The sequence below is a fragment of the Athene noctua genome, chromosome 2 (genome assembly GCF_965140245.1).
Source record: "Athene noctua chromosome 2, bAthNoc1.hap1.1, whole genome shotgun sequence".
In the NCBI taxonomy this organism is placed as follows: Eukaryota; Metazoa; Chordata; class Aves; order Strigiformes; family Strigidae; genus Athene; species Athene noctua.
This window is the reverse complement of record NC_134038.1, coordinates 122,867,154-122,879,406: the sequence shown is the minus strand read 5'-3', so window position 1 is coordinate 122,879,406 and position 12,253 is coordinate 122,867,154. Positions and strand designations below refer to the sequence as shown.

General features: G+C 42.5%; 1 protein-coding gene across 5 annotated transcripts in view; it reads right to left on the bottom strand.

Annotated features, from left to right (window-relative positions):
• The window catches only part of PIP4K2A (phosphatidylinositol-5-phosphate 4-kinase type 2 alpha), a 119,340-nt gene extending 107,369 nt beyond the window's left edge, over nucleotides 1–11,971 (bottom strand). For all 5 annotated transcript variants that reach the window (XM_074900153.1, XM_074900154.1, XM_074900152.1 and 2 more), the window contains exon 1: nucleotides 11,646–11,971. In XM_074900153.1, coding sequence (XP_074756254.1) covers nucleotides 11,646–11,786 — 141 coding nt within the window. In that variant the 5' untranslated portion in view covers nucleotides 11,787–11,971. The remainder of the gene's footprint in view (nucleotides 1–11,645) is intronic.
• Nucleotides 11,972–12,253: the final 282 nt, after the last annotated feature.

The following is a 12,253-nucleotide window of genomic DNA, read 5'->3' as shown; positions in this document are numbered from 1 at the left end:
TCTTCAGTTCAGAAGGGGGTCCCATGGCACCACAAATAAAAGTAAGCAGGTTATTTCAGCTTCAGGTGTTACTTTCCACCAGCTGAGTTACAAGGATGCCTATGCCCTTGGCCAACTCAAGTAGCAAAACTAACACGCTGATTTAAACCATCACATTTTAATTCCACTTTGTTTACAAAGTAACACAGTCTCTCAAACCATGAATGTAGTTTTAAAATTACTTTTAGCCTTGCTACTGAGATAAACATACACACATAGCAACAGCTACTTAAGTGACTGAATTACTGTCTGCCAGGTAGTCAAATTTCTATACCCCTCAGCTCCCTTATTATTTAAGAATAAGTCCTTAAGCTTATTTTCTTAACTTTTGTTGTAGTATGGTATCCTGTGACAAAGCCAAATGAGGAATGTTTTCCTGCTCCAACAGCTTGTTTATCTACCTGTTTGAAGAGGTTTTTTTACATTTCAAGTAACATAAGCATGACTTAGCCACTTCAACACAAAGATACCCTCCAAACTACCCATCATTACACACATTTTACTGTAAAATGGTTAGAAACTTGGCTTTTCAGGGAATAAGAGTCTCTGCATTTTGAGGAGCACTTATAATGGTGTGAACAAGACTTCAGACACACCACTCCAGATTAGCTAGCAAGAACATGTCCACTAAAACAGTCACCACCATTCACATCCCAATGGACCTTCATCTTTCACATCATCAACAAAACACACTGTGAAGGACAAACAACTACTTCCAGGCTCTTCCAGTAAAATCTTGGGTTCTCAGCCTTTAATTGTGAAGCAAGTCATGTTCGACCAGAAAACCTTAGGAAGTCATTCACAGGAAAATGAAACAGTTGATGACTTAAATATGAAAGCCTGGGAGACTTCCTCAACAAGACAGGAATATTAAAAAAATATCCTACCAAATGACATCTTCCAAGGAGAAACTTGCAATATATCTTCTGTGAAAGATTCAGCAAGCACAAGAATAAAGTCTGAAGAGCAATTGGCTTGAAAAGTGAGCTAAAACCACCACTACCAACCACAGATAATTACTGTAACATGGGGAAAAAACCCTGACAAGTGGTATTTCCCTAGTGGAAAAGGAAAAAAATCCACCGCACTCCCAAGAAAAAGGTGTTGTGCACAAGCAAGATTCAAGATGCTCAAGATTTCAGGACTCTTTTGCTTTGATGTACTGCAACAGAATCAGCTGAGGAGGGATGAGGAGGGCAGGATTCTCTGAGCCCAGACATCTGAACCCTATTAACATCCCTGAGCCAACATAGCCTGAAGGGCATTGCTCACTCAAATGAAATAACCAGCTACAACTGCCTGCACCTGTAGGTAGGAAAGAAAAAGCAGCATTGTTGAATCAGCTGAAGCCCAAAATAACAGCTGAAGAAACTGCTATATCAGGAACTCCTTGCATCCATAGAAATGGGCAAGAGGTTCTGAAAACAGGGGTTGCAGTGCTTTTTGCCTGCAAGCAGGTATATGAGTTTGTTAACAAGCACTAAGATTTTCTTTCTGTAAATTAGTTTTACCACTTGATTCTGTGGGGACAGGGAATATCCAGAAAGCTTTTCATGTTTGTTTGGTCCTGTCCACTGTGCAAGCACAGGAGAAGGCTGGTTTACATATCACAGACTGCAAGTGAATCACACGTCAGACTGAAAACTCACTAATAATTCTGCTTGAGATCTAAAAGAATAATTATATTGGAAAATTTCTCTTCAATCCTCCTGTGCTAACCTTATTAACACCAGAGGGGGGAAAAACGTCAAGAGCAACAGGGAAATCCTAGTTTGCATCAGCCCCAAGCTGCTGCACAAGAGGGTGGTGCTGAGCTGCAGCACCTCGCTGAGCATCTGACACTGCATTTAGGTTCGAGTGAGTCATTTCTGAGTCCTCCAACTGCAAGTTTGCGGTGACTGAGGAGGAGGTTGGGTATGGGCTTTCCAGTGAAGTCAGCTTGTTTGAGAGTGCTATCTTTCCCAGAAAGACAACCAGCTCTTTTCAACAGCCAGCTGAGACAGAATGTGTTGATAAGTACTTCCTCTTCAAGGACTTACTGTAAAAAAATTTATTTCAAGTATAAGCCTTTAAATATTATCACTACTTGAACCAAGCAGTCTCAGATATGTACTTTGTGAATCAAGAACTGATTTGCATACCATCTTTAAAGCTGGAGTTGTATATCTTCATACAAATTATTTGAGTAAGTCTGGAAGAGATCACATTTCTCTTTCAGGATTGGAAAAGGTACAGAAAACCCCTAAAACAAAAACAGAATGTAAGTACAAACCTCAGAGAAGAGATATCTACCCAAATATCTTAGTGACTGTTTTCGTTATTTGCAAAAGAAAATCATGCAATACCTCATAAAAAAGGGATACTCAATTAAAGAGGCACAAATTTTAGAACTGCTACCCTGAATGCAAGTGTTTGTGCCACTGTTCTCAGAAGTACGTAGAAGCCGAAAGTAACCTTGTATACCATTAGGTCTTTATTTTTAAAAAGGCAAAAAGCAGTATTAGGATAATAATTTCAAAAGCTAAGATAAAAATAGATATTCCATTCCTCATTCAATTGCTGTCTCAATTTTTGGTATTTTGGTATTTGGTCTCCCAAAACTAGCTCTAGATTCAGATCAAAAAGTCACAAAGACTGATGTAGGAAGCTCAGATTAGCAACCTTGCTTTTGTTACATTGGCGTTCCAATTTTTGCTCATCTGCAGGCAACCATAATACATCAGATTTGCACACTGTAAAGGCCCTGACAACTACATCCTTAAAGTGTGTATCTGAGCTCCTCTTGAAAGTTTTCTGTTCTAATCATCCAGAACCCAATCCATAATGAAGGCACCTCATAATACCAATAAATACTCTCTAACTACAGACAACTTACAGGGCTGAGAGAAAAAAATACACTGAACAAGGAAAAACACAACCAGCAACACCACAACATCAGAATCTGCTGTACCAAAAATGGTTTTGGTACCTGAATGATCTAGCAAGGGTCTACAAAACACTGGATAACGTGATAAAAGCAGAACTAAACTCGGCAGAACAGCTTTAAGTCTACTTTGCAACAGGACACACTACAAATGAAGGGCATTATATCTGAACTAATAATCTAATAACAGAATTATTAAGGCTTGGCATCACAAACTAATCAGATATTGCTCAGTTTCAGTTGTTACTAAGCTGCTTTCTTTTTACTGGTCTTTGGCTAACCAAGTTGGATATTTTCCTCTCTCCCTCCTCCAAAAAACCAAGTCAGTGACTGCTACAGACACATTTGATAATCTACAAGAGAATATTTGACATAGGATTCTCAAGAATTATTGTTTAGAATATCTTCCAAATGTTGGCTTTTGCTTCTAAAAGCAACTTCAAAAATTTCAGTCTCTAGGAGAGCTTTATAGAGCTTATTAGAGCTTTTCTGAAAACATTTACTCTCTATCTGAATAGGTAAAGTACGAGGTTAGATTCTTCAGCATGTTCCAAAGACCAAGACTGAAGAGCTGATCAGAAACCAACAGCTATGTAGACAGTTCTGTCTCTCACTAAATACATGACTATTTCAAAAGGTTAAAATAGCTGAGGTCTCTGTGTTGAAAGTGCAGAATCCACAGTGAAAGCTCTCTACTCAAGTGTTTTTTACTATGGGCAACAGAGTAACTCCAGACTACCAAACATGAAACTGAGCCCTAGATAGGCCATCACTGGTCAAAGAGTACACACCACAGCTATCTGAGTCCCTCCAACTGTCATAAGCAGCTATAAAAAACTCACCTTAGAGTATACATACATCATCTTCCCTCCACTCCCCCCGAAGTATTTGCAGTAACTTTTTTAAACTAGGACTGACTTGTAGACATGCCCAGTTGTGGTACAAAAACCCTAACCTATTCACTCTTCTGCATTAGTTTTCCCTCCAGTACATCTCCCCACATGAACTTACCACAGGATCAGATCAGTGCCAGAGAGAAAGTGGAAACAAGTCCAGCAGCCCCAGCTTTAGCTGGCTGTAGTATTATGGAGGCTGTGGTTTGAACAACTTTATGCTAGTTTAAACTGGCATTTCCTTACAAAGAAGTTATTTTGCCCCATCTTTTCTACTCTTGCATCAATGCCACGTTCTTTCTGCTAGCATAGCTGTTTGCATGGGTGGATGATGAACTTCAGTGAATTGTGGTCCATCTAAGAACTCCTCAAAATGTATTATTTTTGCTGGATTATTATTTTGGAGCTGAGTAATTATTGATAAGGAAAACACATATGGCTGAACTTGTTAACCAGGAACACTAGGATGACAGGGCCTTGATTGATAAAATGCAAACACAAGAACAGCAGAGTTGTGAGCGATGAGACAGCATATGACCGAGACACCAAGAGGGAGACTGGGAAAAGTGAAAGATTAAACTAGTTAGCTCAAGAAGCTGCAAGGTGGCTCTGTAAATCCCAGCCTCAACAAGGAGCTCCACAGGCTTTCTAATAATGCCACATAAGGGAATGCAATTTTTTCATTTTTGTCTTACAACCTAAAAGGATCATGCATATACTCACAGCTGTGTTAAGAATATTAAGGTTGCCTTGGGAACTTACAATGCACACAAAAGAGCTGGATTAGACTAATTACCTTGCCTCAGTATACAAGGTAGTTGTTCTCCAAGTCTGATGAAAAGTACTCTAAAAGGTATATGGCCATTAGGTATTTCTACTGCAAGCTATTCAACCCTGCTCTTTGAAGATAAAGCTAATGTTTTCTTTTCAGTTTGTGACATCCATCACTACAGCATTCAGCTACTTCAAACAATTTTCACAACACCCTTATTAAGCAATCTCTCAACATAAAACTAATTAACTTATTATAAAACAGCTCAGGCTCTATAGGGGGATCATAAGACAGATGTTCACATAGCAAACCACATGCAAGAAGTTACCATCTCAACAACTCAAAGCTAACCCATTTTACCATGTACCAGGATGGAGACCATGAAAACTAAACAAGGTTTGCCATTACCATCCCATAGCCAAGACAGCAATTTCTTAAGACTGCTTCAGCTATTTTGCTAAGTGCAAACATGTGCCTTACCAACAGTGAAAATGAGGAAGGGAAATTAGGACTTTTGTTAGATATCTAAGTAGCAATCATCAAGTATAAAGAGTGGGAAAACATGGAAATAGGCCTTGGAAGTAAACAAAATAGTAATCCATACTGGAGTCTATTACCTACAACAGCAGCCATAATCACTTTGAAGTCAGGAGAAAATGAAGATGAACATGTACTTCTTTCAAGCCTTTAAAACCTCACAGTTCAACAACAAAGATGACTAACCTTTCAACAAGTCAAGTGATCTTTAAACCAACATGAGTACAACTGAGTGCTTAGCTCTGGCAAGATTACACTGAAGATCTGTAAATAATAGGTAGTTTCACCTTACTCTAAAGTTGTCATGAAGTTGCATAATATACAGCTAGCCTTATGGAACCCTACTGCACAAGATGTGTTCAAGGAAGAGCAGGAAACAGGACTGTATAGCAGGAACTGCATAATAGGGTGAGTTAGTTATATTAAACAAAGTTTGTCACCCTGAAACTACTGGAGAAAAAATAAACATCTACTAAACTCTGACCAATGGGCATAATGCAAGCATCTGCTTTAATCTGCACAGAACCCAGAAATAATCCCCTAGAGACACTTTCTTAAGGCATCTGGTGCAGGATACTCAAATAAGATGACCAAGTTAAGTCAGCAAAACCAATTTGTGCTGCCTGTTTGCTTTACTGAATGTTGTCCAGCACTCTCCACTCTGATTAATGAAATTCTGTTTCAAAAACTTGTAGGCAAGAAAAAACCCTAGCCTTTGCAGCACCTTATCTTGTAGAGCAGAAGAAAATACCAAAAGTAGCTTTGAAACAGCTGTCAGAGCTTTTCATAGTTCTTCCCATCTCATCCCAAATAAAAGCTATCCCTTTCAATAGTTCAGAGAGAAGATAATGAAATATCACTCCCATTTGTATTTCATGTAGGAATGTTTACTACCTTTAACCTAACCATAATAAATATTTACACAATCTGTATTTTTCCTAGTCTATTCACTCAGTTGCAAAAGCAGTGTCAACTTAATATCTGCAGTACACAGAGCCTGACACCCAAAAAAGAACCAGTTTTTCGATAAACAGCTCTTCCTCTTCTACTTCTTTCTACATATAAACATCTGGTCTGACTGCCTGATTGACTTTATTTTAAAATAGTTTTAATTGCTTTATTATCTGCTCTGCTGTAATCAATGCTTTTTATAATACATTGTTTCTTCCTGCTTCTTAGAGCCTTCTCCCATGAAGTCTACCACCACTTCCATTAAACAATAAGGTTTGTTGGGTTTTTTCCAAGCTCACTATTACAAATCTCAAGTTAACTCTAAGATCAGTAACTTTAGTTTTACTTTGTTTCGGTCATTTTGAAAAGCTACTTAAAGCACAATTGCAGTAGCGATATTCTACATTAAATACAAATACTAGCAACACAGTTGATGAGTAGCCCTCCCCATCTCAAGACAGTTTCTGACCAATCTGTTGTGCTGAGAGCCAATGCCATGAGTCAACATTATAGTTTCATATCTTCAGGGTGTCATTAGTCTCATCACCATTTAAGAGTATATTAAAAACAGGGACCCAGAAGTTATCAACTCCCATAACATATTAAGATATATTGCTAGGAGTGCATGCTGTGGGTTTGTTTTTGTGGATTTTTCCCCACTCTTTAAAGGAAACTGATCATAAAGTCAGCAGTTTTTATTCCAGAGGGCATAACCTAGGCTTCATCTTTCTAATGACCTACTTAAGCTCTTTTCAGTGTCATTTTCCTAAATGTGCAATGTTTCAGGATAAGAACTTCCTAGGAGAGAGGCTAGGTAAGTCAGTACTAAGAAAATTGATTTATGCCACAAACAGAGGATACACATTTACCTAACAAGCTCTTCAGTGACTTGTTAAAACATAAGGACTGTTATGAATAAGCAAGCTATTTGTGTATTTGTCTGGATAAAAGTTTGTAACAGGGAAGACTAGTATGCTAAGAAAAAACCCCAAACTGAAAACTGACATGAACACAGACATTTTATAGCTTTCTGCAGATATATAGAAGCTTTCCTAACATGATCAAATACATCCTTGTATGTATGAGGGGAAAAGGCATATTTACTTATGCTTTTTTTCCCTCCCCACTTCTAACTGTAACAGTGAATGAATCCAGGAGTTACACTGGTGGAGAGAGGAGTCCCACGGCTCTCACCCTTTTTATTATTCTGGCCTGCTGTTGTTCCACTTTTAAAAATATCAAACCAGATTACAGTCAAGAGTGCAACAGTAGCATCAGGTTTACAGTGCCTCACACGAGTAGTTGAAGGAGGTTATGGAGTTTATTATCTGTTGAATTCTTCAGCCACAGAAAGTATAGTTTTTCTCATGTATTCTGCGATATGCTGGGGGGGGGGGGGGGGGGGGGGAAGGGAGAAATTTGATCCCTGTATTCTTATTGTTCCACTTGCTTATTAGGCAGCAAGTGCCATTGAAAAGTCAGGCACTGCTAAATTTTTAGATCAGCTTGTAATCATCCAAGAAACAGATGGTGATTACAGATTCCACGGGCTGGGGGGGCAGGGGTGTGTTTTTGGTTGCTTTTTTTTAAAAAAAAACCCCACTTGTACATATGCTCAATAACTCCATGATGCATTCATTCTCATCTCCTAAATGTATTTAATTTAATGGTTGACACAGTAGGTGAGGTGTCCAGTAGTCCATTCTTTATCTCAAAATTAGCTACAAAAACACCCACTTCTATTCATTTTCTTCCATCTTTGGGAGTGATGTTTTGAAGAACCTAAGCCTAGCTTCCTACAAATTCTCAGCCTTCTTAACAAGCTTTTAACAGAAGCAGGCAACCAACATAAGTGAGAGCAGACTCACCATCATTGTGCCTGGGACGATCATCATAGGCTGCAGAAAACACAATCCCTGGCTTTCATTTTTGGCACAGAAAACAAGGAGGGAAGAATTACTTCCAAAAGCACCGGTCAAAAAGTCACATACCACCTTCCTTCCCTCTTCTCCTTCCCACAGTTACTGGAAATCCAGCAGCAGCGACAATACAGAGGTAAGAATAAAGACATTATTTACCACACCAGTTGTAAACTATGTTAACTAGCTAAAAATATAGCTTTAAGTCATACCAACCACTCACTGAGTTTGAGTATTTATTCCAGTAGCACGGCCAGATTATCTTTGACACACAGTAAGAGACAAAGATAAAATCAACTCTCTTAATGATGCAGATGCCTGAAAGATCCAAGCAGGCCAGCAGTTACTCTTTGCTACTGCAAGTCATCAGTATTATAGTCTCAACTACAAAATGGGACACAGTTGTTTTCCCTTTCACTTAGCAGAAAGTTTCATTCCACAGCATATCAAGAAATGATTTTACAGCTTTGAAGGTGAGCATGTGTTTTCTTGCTTCTTAAGGTATTTGGGTAATGTTTACATGTTTTCCCCTCACATGCCCTTTTAAGTTACCACTGAATCTGACTGCATTACCAAGCAGGATTTTGCATTAGGTATCTCTCTACTTCTACTTAAACAATTGAGACCACCAAAGCTAATTTCAGTTTCTTGGATGGGGGGGTAATTTATAAGAACCTTTGGTAACAGATAACCTTCCTGCAGGTTTTTTTTCCCCCCCATCAGGGATTCACACCTTTGCTGTAAACCTTCTACTTTGTGACACCAATGCTCTTTGCTGTAAACCCTCTACTTTGTGACACCAATGCTCAAGATCTCCCTTTATGTCATGCTTCCTCCTATGACAGGAGAGCTAAGAGAACAGTTCTTGTAACTTCCGTTTTAGATGGAGCTTCTTCACACATTCAATTGAAAACCTGAAAATCCTCCAGAAATCAACTATCAAGTATAGTGGTATTTTGGCCCCTAGATCAAACAGTTAAAAAGCCTGCAGAAAAGTCTGGTTTTCCCTTTATCTTCACTAAGTGCTTCCTTCCAATATATGCCACATCCTGTCAGAAAGGTGGGAACTGCATCTCAGCTTCACCATTTGAATACATACTTGTTCCCCAAGAGAGTTAGTAAGACTCAGAGACTGCTGTTGTCTCATTAATTGATATGCACCACACTGGAAGCAGTCTTAAATATGCTTTTTTCAGATGACTACTATGTTGTTTATTTAATTACTATCATCATGAACTATGATCAGTGCTCATTTCCCACCCTAACCTTTACTTACAGATTTGTGGTTATTCTGCTAAGAAACCTTAATTCCTACTCTTAATGAATCCACGCATGTAATTCGTACTTCTTCCATGAGAAAATCCTATTTCTGCTAACAGAGTCCAACCACTGAACACTTATTTCCATTTGCTAGACAGTGCCACATCAATCATCACAAACTGACAAGGTAAGCATCTCAGAGAGGAGCCTGCAACACTTCAATGCTGCGTTCTTGGCTAAGATGAGGCATTTAGATTTGGACATAGCAAATTAACTTTTTCCCCCCCACGCTCTCTCATTCAGTGGCATTTTGCTTCCATGGGGCCCAAAGCATTATTCATGATTATACCTTCCCGCAGGGTAGAGAAATGGAAAAATAGCTGCCAAACATGCAGCAGATGCTTACACCTACAACCATCATCTTCACATGAACATGAAGCTGCATTTCTCTGAGCCTATTGTATTGCTAAGCTTCTGCTTTGAGCTCTCCTATGAAGGGATTTCAGTTTATAATTTTTAATTATGTGCACGAACGAGTACACTTCGTTATTACATTTTCTAACAGGTACAGCTATGCATGCCACAGCACATAACCGCAGGAGTAAGGTACAGTGTTGTGTTTGTCACTATTTACTTTGTTATTATTTGTACTGGAGAGGACTTTCCTCTTAAAGTAGTGGTTATTTCCAGCATGAACACATGTAGCAACGAGTTGTTGTAACAGGAAGATCTCTGTTCTCCTCAGAGATCTTCCCTCTCTCTCCCCAGGGAGGCCGCTGATCGCTAGCGCACTGCCATTCAGCAGAAGTCTCTCACTCTGTAATTATCAGCTTGCTTTCTTTCACTAAAGAGGCCTATTTGCGATTTTCTTCTATAAATAATGCTAGTCACTAAAGGAGGAGCAAAAGAAACTCGTGTATTTAAGCCCAATTCTGGCAAACAGCATATGGTGCACTTCCACACTTAAGAGATCTTTTTGCTTTGTAGATAAATATCTAGTTCCTTCTCAGTTCGTGACATAGGATGTCACTGCTTACAACTGACCTACAGAAAACTTGAAATCCTTCGTCACCATTTCCTACCGACTCACAGGGCTGTCTTAAGCAGACCATTTAACCTCACTAGAGCTTTTCCTCTGTCATCCATACCGTATTGATATGCACAGTTGAAGCATTTCCCCTAGATCATCACTTCAGGCACTGTGCTGTTTAACACAGATCTAACAGCGCTTATGACGCTCAGCCTCTAGGCTTTGGGCAAAAAACCTACCAAAACGTACACAAAGAAAAACCTCCCCGGATTTGGATGTGCAGGAAACAAAAAGAATACCAAGTTAATACTACAGACGGCTTCACCCGTTTCACGAAGCTGTTACAAAATCTGTAGTCTAATCTCAAATTGCACACTGCCAGTTATCCTTGCAAGCTCTTACGCACCAAGAAGAATTAAAGCCGTATAAACCCAGTGTTTGTACGTTGCACCACCAAGAGAAGGCAATAAGTTTTTGGCTTAACTGCCCTGATACCTGATTTTTGGCGATCTCTGGGCTCCACACTTTTAACCTGCCACGGCAGCTATTTAAAGATGTAAAGCTGCGACTCGAGCCTCATAATGCCCGAGCCATGTGACATCTTTACCAGGCTCCTAATTTTAACGCTTAACAGCGGCAGTTCAACGTTACCGCACCCGGCACAGGGACTCTTTTGAAGACGGAGCAGCCCATCCTCCGCAGGGTGATATAGCACTCCGCAAATGTTGCAATTCTGTTGCTTTACCACATCAAAAACCAGCCCTCCTCCCCCTCCCCCAAGCGCACAAAACCGTCAGGAGACAGTTGCTTAAGCGAACTGCACGGAACACAGTAAAAACTTCGCCAGTTACACGCCAATAACTGGGGTTTGTTGGGGGTTTTTGTTTTGTTTTTTTTTTTTTTTTTTTTTTTTTAACCGCAGTACATTTATGCAACGCCTGCCGGCGGGTGGCGGCAGGAGCGGAGCGGCTCCGGCTCCGCTCGCAGCACCGTCCCCCCACGGGCACCACCCGTACGCTGCTTAACGAGCGGAACCGCGGATCGATCGGACACGGGCTACCGCGGGCACCCCGGCCCGCCGCGCCCCCGCCCCGGCAGCGCACACCGCAGCCTCCCCCGGCGCCCCCCGCCCGCACCGACCGCGCTCGGTAACGCGCTCCCAGCCCCCCGCCGGGGCGGAGGGCGACAACGGGCGGGCGGCTCCCGGCGGCGCGTGCCTCCCGCCGGTCCCCTCCGCCCCCCCACCCCTCCGTAGCCCTCGGCGGGGGCGATGCCCCGGCGGGGCGGCCGGTAGGTTGCGGGGTTGAGCCGCGGCGCTTACCGAGTGGTTGACCCCCCACATGAGGACGCTGAGCAGCGGGTCGCTAGCCCGGAACAACTTCACTTTTTGCGCCACGAAGTGCTTTTTCTTGGTCTTGGTTTTACTCGCCATGACGGGCACGATGCTGCTGGGGGCCGCCATGGCGCAGCCGAAGGCGGCAGCGAGCGAGCGGGAGCGAGGGCAGGAGAGAAAGGCAGGGGGGAGTCAGGGGCCCGGGGGCAGGCGACCGGCGGCGGCTGACTGGTAGCCGCGGGATGCCGCGCGCATCCCGGCCTGGCCGCCGGTGCCGCGCGCTGAAATGGCCCCGCTCGCGCGCCGCGGCCCCGCCCCCGTCCGTCCCGCCGCCGCCCCCCCCGCCGCGGGGGAGCCGCCGCCCGCCACGCACCGCGCCCCGCCCCCGCACCCGGCGCGGGAACGCCGCCGGAGTTTCGTTTCCTGCCGCTCCACCGCGCATGCGCCGCCTCCCCCCGCCCGCGTCTGCGCGGCCGCTGTGGGGGCAGCCGGCGGCCTGGCGGGGGGCGAGCGAACGGTGAGGAGGGAGAGTGCGAGAGCGGGCTGGGAAGGGGGTTTGCCCTCGGTCTCCTCGCTGAGGGGAGAGGGGCCTTTGG